General features: G+C 41.5%; 2 protein-coding genes across 3 annotated transcripts; both read left to right on the forward strand.

Annotated features, from left to right (window-relative positions):
• Positions 1 to 321: 321 nt before the first annotated feature.
• Positions 322 to 4,125, forward strand: TMEM52B (transmembrane protein 52B; the record flags this gene model as incomplete). The annotated part of the gene is made up of 5 exons (XM_084533477.1): positions 322 to 369; positions 980 to 1,023; positions 2,251 to 2,289; positions 3,264 to 3,430; positions 3,875 to 4,125. The coding sequence occupies 5 exons, from the start codon at positions 322 to 324 to the stop codon at positions 4,123 to 4,125; spliced, it is 549 nt and encodes a 182-aa protein (XP_084389603.1).
• A 7,066-nt stretch (positions 4,126 to 11,191) lies between these two features.
• On the forward strand, positions 11,192 to 20,328 carry GABARAPL1 (GABA type A receptor associated protein like 1). Of its 2 annotated transcripts, none has more exons than XM_084509544.1 (5): positions 11,192 to 11,495; positions 15,226 to 15,304; positions 16,323 to 16,441; positions 17,557 to 17,618; positions 17,913 to 20,328. In XM_084509544.1, exons 1-5 carry the CDS (start codon positions 11,406 to 11,408, stop codon positions 17,944 to 17,946), a joined length of 384 nt encoding a protein of 127 aa, XP_084365670.1. In that variant the 5' UTR covers positions 11,192 to 11,405; the 3' UTR covers positions 17,947 to 20,328. The 2 variants fall into 2 exon arrangements, with proteins under 2 accessions (XP_084365670.1, XP_084365671.1); XM_084509545.1 differs by having other exon boundaries at positions 11,194 to 11,495; positions 17,557 to 17,637.
• The last annotated feature ends 128 nt before the right edge of the window (positions 20,329 to 20,456 follow it).

The following is a 20,456-nucleotide window of genomic DNA, read 5'->3' on the forward strand; positions in this document are numbered from 1 at the left end:
CTGACTGGAAGGTTTCAGAGAACCCTTCAAATGAGAGGAAGAAGCACATCAAGAAAATAACGAAAGGTGACAGGCAGAACCAAACAGGAGTTGTCGGTGACAGAGAACAGAAGAGTAAAAACAAAAGCCCGAGAAGTAGAGACAAAGGACAGACCCAGAGGCAGATTGAAAGAGGTAGAGTGGGAAGAGACTGGATTCAACATACGAGGAGTGTGCTCTTTATTCTAATCAGTGAATAGGTGAGGATGAACAGAATCTAACAAGAAGAAAAGTCACCGAGTAGCTTGAGCCAGCAAGAGGCCACAGAAGCACCCCTTCAGGATGCATAGCCTTGTCATGATCTGCTTTGTTTTAGGGTGTTTCTTATGGGTAAGTCACACCAAGTTCAGTCCCTTTTCATATGGTCTCTACTTAGTTGTGGAGTTACCTTGGAAAGCTGGACAGCTGTTAGCAATTGATAATAACAGGAATTTCTGTTATACTAGAAATAATTGGGCATATCAAATGCAGAAGAGAAGAATAATTGCTGTTATTCCAGGGATGATAACGCAGAGGTCAGGTTACCCAAGACAGAAGAATGAGAAGGGTAGGAGTGCTGGAGAGACAGAGACAAATTCAAATTGATGTGAGTGTAATATGTATTCCCCATATATATACACTCCCAATATTTGAGCATGGAGAAGGATTTACATCTGTAGTATGGCATAGCTACATATAAGGGAAAAGGGAAACTTGTGGTGAGTGCAAAGGGAAGTTGGAGTCTGTGCTGGAAACAATGTTAAATAGGATTTTATTGACTATGTGAAGTTAAGATGTGAAATGGTGAAGTTGCCATCACAGTAACTTTAAGTCTACAGCAGAATATACAGGGAAATTTTTGAAGATAACAGCGAGACCTTTCCATAGGAAATTCAGACAGGTAACTGTCTATGGTGACAGAAACAAATGTTGCATATCTTATTTGTTTTTCTCCTTCTAGTTCCCCCAAGTGAGGGGCGAGGAAGGGTGTCTCAATGCTGAATTGTGAGTATTTGGAGATCTTGCACTCTTTTAAGAAAACTGTGAAGGTCAAAGTTAGTAGTGGACATCAGTGTTAATAACATGGTGACAGACATTTTCCAGAAAAGCTTACTTTCATTTTGACTACTGAAAACTTACATAAAATGCCCATTGCTTTGAAGTTTAAGTGCATTGGTTGCTACCTATTCAACATATTCATCATGCAGTACTGTTTCTGATCCCTATTTGGATAACTCTAACGATTAATAGTGTTCTGGTGTAATTTTGATTAGCTGAGATTATGCATTTGTAATTAACCTTTCCTTAAAAACTTGTTTTTAAAATATATTTCTTTGCTGAATGGTGGTGTTATTTGTAAGAATAACAGAAAACAAGACAAGTGAAGGGCATACAGGAATGGCACAAAGCTGTGCCAGGAGAGGTTCAGGCTGGATATCTGGAAAATTTTCGTTACCATGATGGTGGTCAAATACTGGAGCATACTTCCTAGAGAGCTGTTTGATGCCCCGTGACAGTCAGTGTTCAAGAACCATTTGGACAATGACCTTATTAATATGCTTAAACTTTTGTTTAGCCCTGAAGAGGGCAGTTAGACACAATGACCTTTGAAGATGCCTTCCAACTGAACTATTGCAGTGAATTCTATTCTATCCTGTTCTGTTCTGTTCTGTTCTGTTTTGTTCCGTTCCATTCCGTTCCATTCCATTCTGTTCCATTCTAAAACAAATGTGGAAAATGTCCTACTAGGATTCTGTTTTGACTAAATCTTTAAAAATGTACAGACAGTTCAACTGACTGAAACTAAAGGAACATACAACACAGTATCTAAAATGTACTCACAGGGACAGAAAAAAATCAATGAGAAAGTCAGAAGAAAAAAAAAAAAAGTAAAACATAGCATTGGTCAAACTGAATTGTGAAAAAAAGAAAGAAAGTTGAGAAATTATAACATGATGCAGTTCCTAAGGTTTGCAAACCAAATTGGTCAGGCACAAATATCAGGGGAACAACTAAGAGATAAAGCAAAACAGAAGGGAAACTCATCTGACAAGATCGATGAGGTTGGGCAACTGCCTCCTACATGAAATACTGTGTTTTTCTCATATTTTCTGTCATTTACAAGCTGCAGTGTAACAGGAGTGTGAGGGAAGCTGGAAGAGGATACAGTGGGGATCTTTCCATTTATTTGTTGTTCTATGTCTAACTACTTTTTGTATCTCTTTTTCTCAGCTGTTCAGGTACAGAGTGGGTCCATCTGTGGTATATCTGGTAAGATGACATATGATTACTTTAAAGATCTGTATCACTGGACAATTCCAGTAGCAAATGGTGGGATTAAATGTGGTCTTGTAACTCACTAAAGGGTGATGCTACCCCCTGCATTCCCTTTACACCTTCTAATGTTCTGCAGCAGTAGCAAGCCAACCCCTAGACATTGCATTGTCTTTGGCAAACATTGACTTGCCACCACAGGCCTCCTTTTTATTCCATGTATAGTTGCAAGCACAATATTAATAAAGCCTTCATGTCACTGTATGCCTTTTAAAAGACTCATCTTTTTACTAATTTCAGTCCATTTCCTTAGTAATTAAGGATGGGATTAAAAAGGGCAGCAGTTGTCAGACATCTACAAGGCTGCATTAGTAAGATTGTAGCCAGCAGATTGAGAGGTATGATTTTCCTCTCCATGAGGACACTTCTGGATTATTTAGTCCAGCTTTGCTCCCCCAGTACAAAAGAAGAATTGATAAACTGGAGCAAGGCTCCTGGAAAGCCAACAAAATAATCAGGGGACACAATGTGTGAGGAGGGGCTGAAAGGACTAGGTCTGTCCAGACTGGAGGAGGCTAAGAGGCAGGGAGGAAGGGACGTAACTGCAGATTTCCACAAGCTGAAGTCTATCTGAAAAGAAGACAGAGACAGAGTTTTCTCAAAGTTGCACAACTTAAAGATTCAAGACCATGGGCCAAGCTGCATCCAGGGAAGTTCTGATCATACAGAAAATTAGGTAGAAGGTCAGATAGAATAAAAAATGTTTACCCTAAGGATGATGCTGCACTGGAATGGGTGCCTGAAAGGATGGGATCTCCATCACCACAGACAGTCCAAACTCTGCTGGACAAAGCCCCAAATAATTGTGTCTAGCTTTGATATTAGCCCTGCTTTAAGCAGGGAGAGATCTTAATATGCCCTCTCTAAACAAGATTTTTTCTGCTCAAATTCTGTTTTCTCTCCCCTTCCAGGCTGGTGGTTGTGATTGGTGGACTGCTTCTTCTGTGTGGCCTGGTTTCTGTCTGCATGAGATGCTGTTTTCATTGCCATCAAGGAGGGGACGAATCTGGTCCTCAGCCCTACGAGGTCACCGTCATTGCTTTTGATCATGACAGCACCCTCCAGAATACCATTACCTGTGAGTTAGCTTTGACAGAGGCTGGGGACCTCAGTACAACCTACTGTGAAGGAATGTACTGTGAAAAGCCCAGGGTGGGGCATCTCAAGTTCCCCCAATGGGCTGACAGAGGGAAATCCCAGGCAGGATGCTGGGAAAGTGGCATCTGTAAATACTATAAATTAAGGTGCTCAAAAAGCCTCATGTAGCAAATATGGTCAGATGGTGAATTGGTTGTAAGACGTGCTTGGGTGAACTAAGGGCAGCTACAGGGGCCTTGGTGCCATTTGATGAAGGAGCAATTATGGGATATTGCTAAGGGGGCTTCATTCTTCCCTTTAGGGCAGGATGAAAGGGTAGGAAAGGAAAATATTTAGGCTATGGGGACAGAAAAGCCTGTGCACTGTGCTCTAATTGTGTGGTACTTTCAGGATGAGGCAAATGGATTTGTGTCCTCCCTTCCAGCTCTCCATTCGGTGTTTGGACCTGCTGCCAGGAGAATACTAGCAGTGGCACATTCCCATAACACTGTGCAGGGAACATCACCTCTCTCGGCATCCGACACCCCTCCAGTCTATGAGGAAGCTCTACGCATGAGCAGGTTCACAGTTGCCAAGGCCGGACAGAAAGTGACAGATGTGGATCCTGTGCCCAAAGCAAAACTGCAAACATCTGCTGAGGTCAAGGATGCCCTGCCAGCCCTCCCAGGACGCTAGTGCTTGTGTTTAGTGAATGACAGTAAAATAGAGAATGATTTCATTCAGAGGCTAGTTCTTCTGGGCAGGACTAGGATTACCAGATTAAACTCCTTAGTCTAATGACAAAGGCAAAAAAAAAAAGATACTAAAGTTCCAAACAGTTCAAGATCCAGCATATTTTGATGGTTCCTTTTGATACCTCCTTGAGATAATCACCCATTGGCATTCCCCAGGTCCATTTATTACACACAGATGTCATTAGAATCGCATTTTGCATGTACAATCAAAGAGGTAGCAGGATCAAGGTGCTGAGATACTTTGCACGCTGGTGCTGGAGACCTACAGGGAGATGGCAGATGCTACCTCATTGTACTTGCCTCCAGCCTAAGATTCCTGGAGATGGCAGAGCTTTTCATACCAGGAAAAACAAAAATGTGAAAAGGACTTACTATGCAGTAATAAAACCAAACTATAGAAAAGTACCAACAATTCACAGCATTTTTTTTTTTAATAAAAAAGACCTGTGTAGGAATACAATATGCATGTAAGAAAATGATAGGATACACTAGTAGCATGTGCAGTGCAGTTCCCTAAATGATTTATACACTGCGCACTGTCTGGTCCTGAATAGGATGTATAGCAATTCTGAAATAGCAGTCACAAGCTCTGGCATTTGAATTAAACCTATGATAACATAAACCTGTGATAACATATCAAACAATGGGAGGTGCAGGAACACTACTGCTGAAATAAAATTCAATCATAATTCATTTAGCTTCATATTATATCATATATCAGTTATTCCTACTGTTGTAGTCAAAAGCAAATCAAGCTAAATAAGATCATCTAAAAGATTTAAGCCATTTCTCAGATAGAGATAATATGCAAGTCTTTCCTGATCCACATAGAGGTGTTGAATCATCCAGAAATATTCATCAAACTGTTTGGATGAGCATAGTTATGGACTATCTCTAAATGTTCCTTGGACTAGGGAATCATGACAGGGTGGCAGCAGAATTACATTGGTATTTTCTCTATCCCAGGTTCAACAACCAAAAACATTAAAGAATAAGAAACATCCAATATCAAATAATAAGCAGTCATGAATTAACTGCATGCGTGTGTTGATGTTGATATGAATGCACAGGTCATTGACTTCACATCTGTTTGAAGTGCCTGCACAGCCCTTCCTGCTATAATAATGTTGATCTTCACAATACTCCTGTGAAATACAGAAACGTGATCATTTTGTAGTTAAGAGAAAGAACCAGGTTGCCAAATGTGTTTAGGAACATAACTGCTGTTGAAATTAAAACCATGGAAAACTTTAGAAAGGAATTTAGAGAAGGTTGCTAAGATACCTTCAGGGACAACATAAAGCAGAACTGAAAAACCAAAACATCTTTGATGATGTCCTAGACCTTGCCCAGTCACAGAAATTTTATATCCAATAAGAGAATTGAAAGAGGGTCTCGATTTCCTAGATCATGAATTTTTTCCTGAATTACATAGTTGTTAGCTAATTGTACCATTAATGAATGATAATCTAGAATAAAATAAATGACATATAAGGTTATGTCTTTCCTGCTCTACGACACATTTGAAATAAGAGTAACTGTTTGTGAAACATCTAATAGTGTGACCTATTTCATCAGCTGGTCTCTGAAGTCCAGTTTAAGACTGACTTCTCCAGCAAGCTGCAGAGCATTTCCTGGAAGGCTCTTGTTTACTATACAGTCAAAGCCTGAAGCAAACAGAGACATTTGAATTGGCTGAACATGTGTCAAGCACTATCAAGACCAGAAATTTCCTGGAAGTCTTCACAATCGTTTCCACTTGGAACATACCATTCCCCCACTGCCTCCACCCCTTTCTTCCTGCCTGTGAACACAGGCGGCTGAGAGCTGAGCTGTGCATGCATTTAACATGAGATGGCAGACGTGCTCCACAGGGCAGCAATCCTGCTGCTGGAATTCCTCCCATGACTAGGAGAACAGGAATTAACAGTTTTTAAGAATTTTAAATAATAATTACACTGTAATTTTGATAAGATGTGCAATAAAAAGGGAAGATTTAAAATTCTTGATTTCCCCTTCCTCCACAGCACATAACCTTTACTATCTCCTTTTTCTCCGTTTCAAGGAAAAAGTTACATGTCACTTGTACCCAGAGCTGGGTATTACCTGCTAATTTATTTCCCCTGAACAGAGCCAGTATAGTCTAACTCTCCTGCACTTTTCCATCTGCTCACATTCTTCTTCGCATGTCTCACACTTAATTGTAACATAGTAGAGCAGACACCTCAAGGCTTTTTTGCTGGCAAGAGATCAAATAATGTGACAATAATGATAGACATAACTTCACTTGTTAAGGGATAGTTTCCTACTAAAGTGATTTCAGATGAGCAATTTCAGAGAAAATATTTATAACTCTAGCAATGAATCAGATACTCAGAGCCTACAGGACATGAAACAACCAGATTAATAAATAGATAGATAGATAGATAAAATAGTAACAGATCTACAGACTCTAGGTAATGATACGAGATAGTATCTAATAGCAAAAATTAGGTGTCATTGACTGGAGACAATTTACTCTTGTTCTTAGGTCTGCTATGAATTGGCAAAGTTCTCTCTTCCAGAAACAATCTAAAAATGAGGACTTAATCAATAAAGACCACGTGTACTTTGTGGGGAGAAAAAATAAATAAATAAGTAAAGCAGAACCACACCCCATAAAAGTATAGTATGCTTATTTACAGAGCTAAGCTACTACTTGGTACTGCTATTTGCAGTTATTTGGCTGTTTTGTTCTCCATTGTAGGTGGTTACATCTCACTGTAGAGCCTGGTTTTTGAATATATCTTCTGTGTTGTTTTATAATGGCTAATAAGCTTTCTGGGATCTTTTATGCTTTCGGAATGAAAATGAAGTATAAACATTAAATACTATTGAACATTAAGAACTACTACTTTTATGCAATATTAAAAAAAAAAAAAAAATCAAGTAGCAACAGTTTTCCCCTCATTTAAAATTAATAAGGACATGAATTGTCCCCAAATAAAGAAGGACATACCTGGAAAATAAATAAAAGGGTTCTGTTTTTCATAACATAATCTTAGGCTTTGTTTGAGCAGCTTTTTAGAAACTGTAGAAAATTGAGGAAACTGTAGAAAATTAAGAAATTGTAGAAAATTTAGAAAATTAAGTAGTGAGATGAGACTTCAGCATAGACAATATTGAGACGTTTCCTAGAAGGAAAAGATCTACACCGTTAATCATTGTTTGCTGGGAGTGACTAACCCTGTGCCCTTACCCAGAACCAACATGCACATAATGTTTTTGTGGCTGCTATAAATTCAGCATAAACTGGTGACAGGTCACAGCAGATACAACAGACACGTCAGGCAAGGATTGGGGAACTGCCCATGGACAGACAGCAGAGCAGAATTGCAAGTGACTTCAGGTATGCCTTCTTTGGTTGAGATTCAGCCTACAAAGTAGAAGTTTTCTGACAAGACAGGCTTTGATATGCGTGAAGCATACTAGAGAATAAAATAAAATAAAATAAAATAAAATAAAATAAAATAAAATAAAATAAAATAAAATAAAATAAAATAAAATAAAATAAAATAAAATAAAATATTTAAAAAAAAATCTTCCTGTGGAGCTGCAAATGGAATAAGGACCCAAGTGGAGGTACTAATGAAAGAGATATCCATGGGAATCCTGAGTTTCAGGTGGCTGATATAAGTAAACAGCAGCTCCAGGGTTGGCTCAAGAGATATCCACCTATGATGACACCTTCAAAAAACGTAAGGCAAATAACAGGGATAATTTTATGTTCAAGTCATGGAATTTTGGCCAGTTATGTAGATACACCTTACAGACGAATACTGTAGAGATCCTAGCATTGCCCCAGGAGCTCTGCGTAGCACAGCACGGGCTGCAGCCCCCTGCCCCTGCATTCTGAGTAAATATTTTTATCTCCTGTTTCTATGGCTACAGCACTGGCAGTACTTGGGGAATCTCTTTTAAAGTGAAGCTCTGCCTGCTTGATCTGCAGACACAGCAATACACTACATGCTCAGAGTTCTTCTGACACTCAAAGTTAAGAAAGCGCTCATTGTTTGGCCACTCTGGGAACCACTTTGTGCTTGGAGTTCAGTGTAGGAAAAATAACCAACCTCATTTCCAGTTCCACCCTCTAGCACATGGATCCAGAATGTGGGGTTTGTCACATGCCCATGGGCTGACATTTTAATAAGAACTCTAAGTCAGATGCCTAGCTGTTTGTTACTGCTTCTGCATGTATCATCTTCCTGCCTGCCGTTGTGCCAGTGACGTTATTGTTTTTACTGAGCCGGCGGAGAGGCTGGGAATTCAGTGCCTGTTGGGGAGGAAGCAGAAAGTGGGAGGAGCAAGCGTTGTGGCTGCATATTCAGGGCTGCATCATCAGGACAGAAAAAGTTCAGTAAGGGGATTTGTAATCCTCACATGGGATTTGTTGGGGGAGGAGAGGTCACCTAGCAATGCTCTCATGGCCCATGTCTTTGCATCAGACCAGGGAAGAACCCCAAAACTTTTCTCCTATTTGTAACGGAATTTCAACCTAGATGTTTGCTCAGTATCCTGAGCTACATGTATATATATATATATACATATATGTATATATATATATCCGTGTATATATATATATGTATATATATATAATCCTGGAGTTGGAAACAGTGATTAACAGGAGTTTGAGATCAGTCTGTAAAACAGCTACAGTGGGCTGATGGCCTGGGTGAAACAATAAAAAATCTTCTCTTGAGGAAAGGCAGCTACTTCTCAACAGATCTGTAAACTTAGCAACTGCTATGGTGCAGGCAATTAGGAAGCAAAAAGGAGGCCAAACATGGGTGAAAAGAACTATGCCACAAAACCAGCATTTTCTCCAGGTCTAAACAAAAATGATGCTTTGCTTCTGACTCACTCTTCTGAGATCCTCTGACACTACCTGCAACCATGGGGAAATGTCCACGTGTCTAAGCACAGACAGAAACAAGTTGATGATGCTTCCTGTACTAACATCATTTATGTGAACTATTAAAGACTGAAACACACTCATCTATGCCATTCCCACTGTTGGTTGCTCTGTCCTTAAGAGAGCCTGGCACATGCCTGTTGGAGCTGGTCCTTGCAATGTGCAGGAGGCCACAGAGCCCTGTGCTGAGTAGTAACCCTATAGGCACTGAAACGTCTGCCAGAGTTCTTATGGAACACACTTCATCCCTTCAAGAGTAGATGTCATGATTCAGGTGAGAAAAAACACACCCCTAACTTGCCTGTTCATCACCTCTCACTATAAAGGCATTTTAAGGTGTCAGGCCCAACAGTACTTGCTTAATTTGTAAGTGTAGGTGAGATTTCTAACTCATACCCATTTGTATTCCCATGGCAGACCAGATTTTCTGGGAACTGCCACCATCAGTATATATGCATCTAAGTAAATATGTTTCATCCATATATCTCCTTTGTGCAGTGTGAGAGATCACGGTGTACCTGGGCTTGTAGAGAGAGTGCCACCAAAAGACCTCCAAGTTCAAGAAACAATGGGCTCTAGAGTGCAAAAGTGGGTGGCAGGCAGTACGTGAAATGACTCTTTACAAGGCAGAGGGCACAAGCTCACACTGTGAGTCTGCTGTGGGGATTTGTAATAGGCGTGTCCTAAACTCTGTTGTCAGCCTGAGCCCCACCCTGCAGGCAAATCAGGTGTGCATATCAGTGTACGGGATAAAGCCACCAGTAATGCCTGAATTATGAGTTTCTTGGAGCAGCCTAAAGGATTTGTATGAGTACTTTTAGAAAAATACCAGGGCTTTATGTTCCTCTGATCCTGTTTTTACCACCAAGGAGCACACCTTAGGAGCACCCTTACAGGACATCATTAAGGGACATCCAGCTTGCTCTTCAATTTCTTCAGATTTCAAGCTGACTCCACTCAAATCTGGATTTTTTCCATTCTAACCACACTAGACGCAGAGTCCTGCAAAATGGCAAGTGTGTCTTTTTCTACTCTTGCTTGCCAATGCACTGACATGGGTTGAATCAGATATGGGAAACCTGGGATCTCTCACCTCTGTCACTGCTGTGGCCTTAGAGGTTTGCCTTATGGCATCCAAGGCAGCCTGCTGCCCCACTCAGCACATATTGCTGCAACCAAAACCACTGCACAAATGAAATATCACCCTTGAAATATCATCCTTGGAAAAGTTCTGCTTCTCCGGATAAGGCATGCAATGAAATAATTATTTGATGCACTCTCACCCATTGTGCCCAAGGTAATAGCATTCAGTTTTTTGTGCTGATTTGACAGTGCTGATCCATTCATTAATACTGTGTCTTTTGCTGGTCAGTAAGTAATTGTGAGCCTAGCCACTGCTAGAAAAAAAAAATAGATATTCCAAGAATGCATCAGCTGAGTAACTGGGCTAAAATTGGCTGGCAGTTCAGGCTTGTTTGCAGCCAGTTCCCTTTACTATCTGCTGTCTGTAATGCGCATCTGGTCTGGCGCGTTACGTGACACACTTTCTGCTCCCTGTTTTTTAACAGAGAGAGAGAACAAAACATAAACAGAAGAATCCAGAGCCAACAACCACAGGGACAGCCATGAAAAAGCACCGCCCCTTTTTTCTTCATTTTACATCCCACAGCCTAAAGAACCTAAAGCAGTGAAGAACAGGCGGGGGGCAGGAGGGTAGCTCGACCTCCCCAGGTTTAGGCCAGCAGAGGCACCCCAGCATGACGTGGGGACACCGGGCCTCGGCCACGGTGCAGTGTGTGCCCATACAACCCTGAGTCACGCCAGGGTTGCTCAACCATATTTTATTATTTATTTTTATTTTATTTTATTTTATTTTATTTTATTTTATTTTATTTTATTTTATTTTATTTTATTTTATTTTATTTTATTTTATTTTATTTTATTTTATTTTATTTTCATTCCGAAGACAAAACCCGCGATAAACGAACGTAGACGGAGCGAGCCGCCACCCCGCACGTCGGAAGCGGGGTACACGCGTGGGTCAAGGGGAGGGGAAGGTAACACGAGTGGGGGGGCGGGGACGACGGGGTGCCTCCCAGTAGCGTCACAGCGCCCCATTTGCCGGCCGCGGCTCCTCCCGCAGCACGGATCGGCTCGCCTCGGCTCGCCTCGGTTCGGTTCGGGGCTGCGGTGCCGGGGGCGTTTCTGGGGGCTCGCCGAGAGCGCAGCAGCCGTCGGGAGGGCACCGCGGAGCCCGGCAGCGCCGCAGCATGAAGTTCCAGTACAAGGAGGACCACCCGTTCGAGTACAGGAAAAAAGAAGGGGAGAAAATCCGGAAGAAATACCCCGACAGAGTCCCCGTGAGTGTGCCGGGCTCGCCCTGCAGCCCTCGCCATCCCCCCCGCCCGCCGCTGTGCTTTTTTAAGGGGAAAAAATGGATAAAAAAAAAAAAAAAAAAAAAAAAAAAAAAAAAAAAACGGGATTAGTAAAGATGACGGCTACAGCGATGTTCCGACATTAATTCCAGACCGCGTTTCCCTTTATCGCGGACCGATAGCTGTTAGGTTATCGTATGTCGGGGGCCGTGAGGGTGGGCGGGGGTGCTGGGGTGCCGTACTCCCTTTTTTCAGGCATCCGCAGTGGCTGGGCAGCGAGATCGCCCTTCATCTTTTTATGGCAGGCTGTGTGCGTGGGGCTGGGGGTGGGGAAGGAGCTTGCCACTCGCTCTGAAAATGGAGGAGAACAATGAGCGAGATGCAGAAAACAAGATGTACACCCGTGTCAGCAGGTGCTTTGCTTTTATTTTTATTTTCTGGCGTTTGGCTTGGCACTTCAGTGTGGTTTTGCTCTGTCCTTTTCCTTTACAGGTGAGAAAAAAAATGATAGTAAATGGTCCTTCTTAGTCTTTCTGCCCTCCTCTTTAATAAGCTGTGGAAAAAAGGTCACTTGGAAAACAAGGTCATCTTCTAGCTAAACTGGTCCATAGGTCTCTTTGGAATGCTGGTGGAAAACTCCTGGCTTTATAATTACTACTAATAATTGCAAAACAAAAATAGCAAGATTAGTTGTGATATTATTATTTATTTATTTTTGGTCCTCTTTTAATAAACGTTTTGCAAATGTTCTTTCTCTCCATCCCCACTGGAGAGGTCTGTCCTAGATTTACTGCCCAGGGGTACAGTGTGCAAGCGAAGTGAGACTTCCCTGTAAGTCTAAGGGCAAGGGGGAGCAGTTATACCAGAGGTCAAGATCACTTTTCATCTTGGGAATGGCCCATGACTATTTTTTCAGAAGTTTTTGGAAGTCAGAATTTGGGTGCAATTTGCCCATCTGTTTTGGGGGACGCTGGCATAGCATGGCAGGTTAATCATGCATCAGGTCAGTGATTAAGTATATGCTGTTCTGTTTTTTGAGACAAGGACCACAGAGGGCTCTGCAGGTCAGGAGTAAGACAAACTGTAAACTGAGGATCAGCATGGCAGATTATGCAGGAGATCATGATAGATGTGTCTGGAGGAGCTGTGTGGGGAGCCTAGGACCAGATACTGTCTGGCAAGAGGTAAGATCAATACAGAGGGCCATCTGCAGAGCTTTATGGAGAAAGTCAGGACCAAAATAGTAAGGTGAGCTAAGTTAAGGAGCTGAGGAGGAGTGCAAACACCTCATGGAGAGGCCCAGATGTGGATTGCTAGGGGAAGGTTGTTGTCAGAGCTGCCCATGGAACAAATGAATGCAGCAGACAACGTTCTTTGCATCACTTCCATCTCTGCCCTTCTCAACAGCATGATCCTTGAAGATGATGGCCCTTTGGCTGCTTACACTGCAGTGCCCTGATATGTCTCAGCATTTTGCACATGTTGGCACAGTCCCGCATTTCCACAGTCATCACCCAGCAACAACAGATATGGAGATAATCTGTATCTGCCGTTTGGATTTTCTTTGTAGGTTTGTCAGTGTGTGTGAAGAAACCTTCAGAAGAGATATTTGGGTTATTAGGCACATTGACTACAGTTGGTAGTCTATCAAAACACATCCAGTCTTTACCTGCTCTTCACAAGAGAGAGACCTCTCTCAAGCTCAGCGGTGATTTGATTTGAATCCTTCTTAGTGGTTTAGAAGCCCCAGCACTTTCATCTCATCCTCATGCATGGCATAACTTGAGGTACCCCCATTTTTTCCTTATTATCTAGCTACATTACTGAATTACATGCCATCCTTTTGAGTCAATGTGGTCATATCACTGCTACTGCCTAGAAGTTCCACTTGTCTCTTCTTGAAATCAGAGGCAAGAACTCAAATTTTTTCTCCGCTGCAATTTATTGTACTAGATATTGCCCTGTAGGATCTGAGGGTAAGAAAACAGGCAAAGTGCTGTTGCTGCTCAGCCTGTACCTGTGCAGCAAGGCTGTGGAACTGGCTACCCTTCACAATACTTATCAATTGCATCTTGTATGGAAATACATCTCTTACCACAAACTTAAAGGAGCTCAATTGCCTTGTACTAACTGAGGTGCTTAAAGTTCTTGAACTAGCAGAGATTACTGCTATTTCAGAAACAAACATAGAATTTTCAGGGTTTTTTAGTTGGCAGCATCCAGATGGAGCACAGTGAAGAGAAGTCCAAGCCAGCATCCCTTCTATGTGACATGCTTTGCAGATATTCACTTGCATCTCTGGAGGAGAGTTTGGCTGGCATGGCACTTTTTCCAGGCTAATACACCAAGCTAATCACTGTGTTTTTTTCTCTGACAGTGTCTTGCTGATGTGACACCATTTTGGTTCTAAAGAAGTCTTAGTCCACAGCAATTCAGCTATTGTACAGCAGACATACCTGCTGATTTTGGTTGCCAAAGGGCTATGGGAGCAGGAGGCCTTAGAAATTAGTCCCACAGTGTCTCATATGGATTATGTTAAATTATGGGGTATAGTGGAATGAAAAAGCTTAGAAAATTTAGGAAATTCAATTTTTGTTTAGATGGTCAAAATGGCTTCCGCAGAACAGCAAACCATATAGATTGAATCATCTAATGTATCTCTACTTGTTCAGAAATATGTACAAAAAAACCCTAGCAGTGTCTGCACTTCCTTTCCATACATGCGTAGTGTTTCCATGCAAACATACCTCCAAACTCTGGAAAGGCTTCCGAGCCTTTTCATGGAAGAAAGTCAAGTCACTTTGGAATTCTTCCCACTTCAGAAGTAAACATTTTGCCTAGCTCTTGTAACAGATATTTTTATGTAGCAGAAGATCTCTTTGCTCTTTGACCTTAAAGCTGCTGAACTTATGCTTTTCTATGTCATATAATAAGGATTAGTATTTTGTGTCAAAGGTCTCAGTAGATCCAGATGGTACCCAGTTTTGTATTTATTATTTATTTATATGAATAAGGAAATGTACATAACTGTATCAAGTAGGGAAATAATCTTAATTATCTTAATAAGAGAGATGAATTTCAGGGTAGAAGTTAACTACATGAAGAATTGGGGATTAACAGCTCCCTCTCCTCTCCCCCCCCCAAAAAAAAACCCACAACCTTCCACAGTAAGCCGCAGTTTCTCTTTAATTCTGTACTTCATTCTAGAGCATTCAGTATGGGTGAGCTTGGAAAGTAGGATATGGGACTACTGGGACTAGGGCTGATTTTGTGCCAGGCAGTTTAGAAATGTAACCTGGAAACAGTTCAATTTACTTGTGTTCATGTATTGGCCTCCTGCTAGTTCCTTCATACAAAATTAACCTGCATTGGGACCTTCAAGGTGACCTGGTTGGGTTTTTTTTTTTTTTGGTTATTGCAGTTTATTTTTAAGCCTATTCCAATCTCTTTTTTTTTTTTTTTTTTTTGTAAGCACACATTGTGCTTACTGCTACATCCCAGGTTCCCAGCACAGCCATTGTCAGTGATTTGCAGTCTTCTTCTCAGCTGTCTGTTGTGTAATGTTGTCTATTTGTTATAGATTAAAGAAATTTTTAAAGGCCAGCACCACTGGCACCAGCTCTCTAAAAGGGTAATATCTCTTTACACTGATGCTTTTTTCATCCATTTCCTTTTATGATAGCCATGGCTTGTCTCTTGCTTTCTGTCTCACCAGGTAATTGTAGAAAAAGCACCAAAAGCCAGAGTACCCGACCTAGACAAAAGGAAGTATCTTGTACCTTCTGACCTCACAGGTAATAAAGTCTACCTCCTTTCTTCCTGATTTTCAGTGAGAAGGTTTTAGAAGTGCTTTTTATTCATACTATCATCACCTAAAAATATCTAGGCAGGCTGAGCTAAGCATCTTATCATTACCCCAGTTTAATTAGCTATACTCATTATATTTACGTGTTTTAGAGTCTGGATTATCAGCATGCAGGATTGTCTGAGATGTCTGAGGTGTGCCAGTGACTTAACTAATATGCACGTGTCACTGCTGACTTCTAGCTATGATGAAAATGACTGAATTGTGTGTCATAGGCAGTAGCATAAGTATCAATCAATGATGACTTAGCTGCAGCTCAGGTTGCCAGAGGCTGTATCCTTGTGGCAGGAAAAGACAAGTTATTGAAAGAGTGTCATAGTTTTCCACCACCAATGGTTGGAGTCATGGACACAAAGTTCCTTTTCTGAGTGGTCATGACCATTTAGTATATTTTTGTTTTCATTTCAGAACATGAATGAGTTAAAGGAACAGCTCTTTTTTTTTTCCTTACAGGATAAAATTGACTGCAGAATACTTTTTTTTTTTTTTTTTGTGGAAAATAGCTAAAGCAAATAAGGAATTTATTTTCAGGAATTATAAATATATTTACACTCTGGCAATATTCTCCAAGGTGTTATTGATGTATAGGATTCAAAGGTTAAGCAAGTTAAATGTCTTTTCACCAATCCCTGCAGTAGAGCATTTCCTACCATAATAGGTGAGGTGTGGATATAGAGGATGTAATGGCCTAAGATGACATAGAGAACTTGCCAGCACTGAACAGGATGGCTGCTAATGTGGTTACAGTCATGAAGTTCCTACTTGCTTTTCCACATTGTCCCTTTTCCACTATTTTTTATATATAGTGTTTGATTTCCACAGCTTCTTTCCCAAAAGAAAACAACCATGTTTAGGATAAAATAAAACAACAAATTTAAAAAAATAAAAAATAAATTAAAAAGGAAGGTCTTTCTGCATCTAAGATGTTCTCCTCTGTTCCTCTTTAGTTGGGCAGTTCTACTTCTTAATCCGAAAGCGAATCCACCTGAGGCCAGAGGATGCACTGTTCTTCTTTGTCAATAATACCATCCCCCCCACCAGTGCTACCATGGGCCAGCTGTATGAGGTAAGCCTAGCCCATCTCTTTCTCCTTTTGTTGGAGTGTCCAGAAGAACACATATCCTTGCTATAGTACAACTGTGCACCACTCAGCTGACAGCAGATGCAGCTTGGCCACAGATCCCTGAACGTGGAAGCCTTTGGCCTGGGCTATATTCCTTCATCTCTTCAGGAAAATGATGTTCTGCAGTTATAAGGAGGAGTCCAGGGAGCCTAGTAATTGTAATTAATTGTTTGCTAGTTAAAAGTGTTGTTATATCAGGTGGTGAATAGTTTTCCCAGCAGTTATATCTTTGGTCATACTACTTTAACAAGCTATTGAAACAAACCATTTACCCATATTTCAGATGCACAAGTGTCAGGAGCAGGAAACAGAACATATGCACTACCTTTCCTGTTTATACAAAAAAAATTTCCTCTTAGCCAATCTTAGCTGATTTCTCCTTGATTTCTCCATTGACTGTGCTGGTGTTTTTTAATATGAAAGCTCCAATTTGGTGCTGCAAGCCTTATTTGACCAGGCACTGTGTCTGACAATGACTGGACAATGTGTATATAAACTAATGAAGATGATATAAGATTAGCACACCCAGATCTGGACATGTAGGATAAAAGTATGTCTAACTGTCCAGAGCTGAGATCTGGACTCTGTCTCTGGCATTCTGCAGACTTTTTATGTCTATGGAATCAATTAACATCTGTTTTACTGTCCATATATAAAACAGGACAGCCACTTGTCAAGGTGTTCTGAAAAATGATGAATATAACCACATTTATCAAACACCAAAGTATGCAGAGATTATTTTTGACATGTTAAAGCTCTCCAAGTCACTCCCCCTGACCTTAAGGCCATACCAGTGCACAGTCTGCAACAGTTAGGGCTGTTCCTGTTGTGTGTTTTCAGGATGCTCTGGCTGTGGCTTTTCTAGTAAATCCGGTGTGTCCAGAAATGTGACATGTCTGCATGTAGAGGTAGAGCCGTGGCCAGGGAGCATTGCTCCACACATTCTGATGTAGTGGATTAGCCCTTCTTCTTGTTACAGTGATCTCCTGGTGGGCTTTTTCACATGTAGTGAATTACAGGGCTATGGTTTGTTACTTCCTCCCTTTCTTCCCTTGCAGGATAACCACGAGGAGGACTATTTTCTCTATGTGGCCTACAGTGATGAGAGCGTCTATGGCAAGTGAGCGTCAGCCCCCCAGGCATGCAGGCGAGATGGACTGATGGAACTGATTGGGGGGGGAGGGGTGTTGGAGAGGAGGAAGGACAATGCTTGAGAAGAGGGGAAGAGAACTGGAAGTGAAATACATGCACAAATGCTATCACCTTCCATGCATTAATTATAACCATCATTTTTTAATTGAGGGGAGGGAGGTTAAGGGTACAGTGAATGAAAGGGTGAACTGATATGCTGGGAAGGAGTGCTGGGTTGAGGAGTGGGGAGACTCCACTGTTTGTAGTTCTTCTGTTGCCACAGCTGGAAGCTGTTAGCCAGGACTGGAGGCTGCTAGACAAGCCAGTGGAGCTCCTGGAGAGTGACTGCACAGGACGGAAATGGCCATTCATGTGTAACCCTTTCATTGGATGAGGAAGGCATGCCTGGAACATGTATCGTACACTGACCGTGTCACACCTTACCCATGGCACAGACCACACTCCTATGAGCATTCAGCAAGCTGTGAAATATTTCATCCTGCCCATACAAGGCTGTCTTCTGCTGACAGTCCTCACACCAGATGCTACCTGTGAAGCATTACGAGACTACTGCATTTTCTGTCACTTCAGCAGTTTTAGAAAAGATAATTCTTGAGGGTTGAGAACTCCTCAGCTGTGAGACATAAAGATTGAGAGGATGGGGGGAAAAGGAAGGATTTTTTTTTTCCTTTATTGCTTTAATTGCAAGTGCTGGACAAAAAAAAAAAAAAAAAAAAAAAAAAAAAAAAAAAAAAAAAAAAAAAGAAACAACCCTTTTGTTCTTTTCAGGGAAGCCAACTGCTAAACTTACAAGCATAGGGCTAGAAAGGACCTCATGAGAACAACTAGCCCACTCCAGCTCTGAGACAGGGCTGAGTATACCAAACATGACTGTTCTTCCAACTTGTTCTTAGTGAAATTCATGTAGGCGGATCCTGGAGGCTGCTTAGATAGCTTGTACCAGTTCCCAGCTAACCTACAAGTGAGAGAGCTTTTCTTGCTATCTAACTATTCTCCCTTGCAATGCATTAGGGTGATTAATTACTAATGGTCTTGTTATTGGTGAACACAGAAAATTAGCCATCAGTGTTGTCCTTGTACCAGTCTTCTGCAGATTTGAAGATAGCAGAAGTCCTTTGGGCTTAGCCTTCCCTTCCATGTCTCATCCCTGTACAGATCTTGCACCACTTGCACAAGCAGAAGAAATCAGTTCCTCCCGTGTGTCTTTTGCTGGCTTTTTGTGATTGGACAACAGTGCCACTCTGACACAAGAGAGGTGCTTTTAGACATGAAGGGGAAAAGATTCTCTGTAGATTTTGTATTTAATTACTTTAAGCCAGTGTTGTTCTTAGAAAGGTACCAGATAGATTCTGTCCAGTGTAAGCCTTATGCTGTCATGCCAAAGCAGTTTCTTCCTGGTGGCACAAACAGCAGATTTTCCCATAACTGCCATAACTCTGATGAGGGGCTGGGGTTTGCAGAGTGAGCTGACTTTCAGGAAGGTTCTGGGGTTTTATCTAAAGTCAGAGAACTGGACCTGAATTACTGTAAACATTCCTAGATTTAGGGGAGGGACCAGGATGGAGGAAAAAACAAGATAGATGAAGAAGACAGGCAGAGTCCAAAATAAATTGAGAGTGTTTACTATATATACATGAAGAAGTTAAATCCCAGGTCTCTGTTCCTCAGAAATGAGAGATCAAGATGAGTGCTTCTTGGATTATGGGAAACAGGAAATCAGATTTCAGGCTTTTCTGACTTGTTCCACTGAGTTGTACATGGCAGAAAAGCAGGCTGTGAGTGTGGAGCGGGAGTCACTGACAGAACTGTGTGAAGGTCCAGGAGGCAGTATGGTAGGGCAGGAGAGTCACTGACTGTGTGTTGTGGAAAGTAGCAGATGAATGGCAGAGAAGGGAGGAAGTGCAAAGGATCTAGGCAGGGTAGTCAGAATGGACAGACTGAAAATGGGGGAACAAAAGATGAAGTAGGTGGGTTTCTATCTAGTTTTTCATTCTGAAGTTGAGGTTTGCTGTTCCATCATGTGTTCATCTGGAATAAATGCGTCTGGATGAGTTGTACCTACTGCCAGCTCAGATAAACAGTTTCTGCCTGCAGTGTTCAGTCCTCTCTTACTGGCCCACATTCTTCCAATGGTCAAACTCTTTTCACATCGTTTGGGTGCAAATCTACATCAGTCTGTTGTTTTAGGAAGTTCTGAATGTTCTGAAGCAGGGAACAGACCCAGAAGGTTTTTTAGGGTGAGAGACAAGATGGGGGCAGATGGTGTACATCTCTCTGCCACTGTCCCACTCACTCACATGTGCTGCTAAGCACAGGGTTGTGTATTGTCTGAAACTAACCTGTGCTTAGGCACACTTGAGAGAAATTAATTGGAATCTGAGGTGTTTTTTTAAAATTGTTCAGACCTCTACCCTCTCATTGATGGGTTTATAAGTGATAAGTATGGGACTAATCTCAGCTGTTTGCTGCATTTAGAGTTTACACTTTAATTTAGTTATTTTACGTTTCTTTTAACTGGATTGTGGCATTTACTTCTGTTTTTGCGCGCTAGTCCAATATTGTACAAGGTAATGATGGTAATTTCTTTTTGAGTTGGTTAGCTGCAGATTCTTGTAAAATAAAGTTCATATTACTTGAGCTAAATCAGCCAATCAATAAAGATGCATTGAAAACCACAAGTTTGGTCCAAAACAGGTAACTGTAGTATTTCTCCCCATATGTGTGCTTGTAAATAAAGGGCCTGTCCAGCTGGGGCAGCTTTGTCAGAACTTCTCACCACTATTTTTTCCCTGCCCAGCCGTCAGGA

This window comes from Aythya ferina (genome assembly GCF_964211825.1).
Source record: "Aythya ferina genome assembly, chromosome: 1".
In the NCBI taxonomy this organism is placed as follows: domain Eukaryota; kingdom Metazoa; phylum Chordata; class Aves; order Anseriformes; family Anatidae; genus Aythya; species Aythya ferina.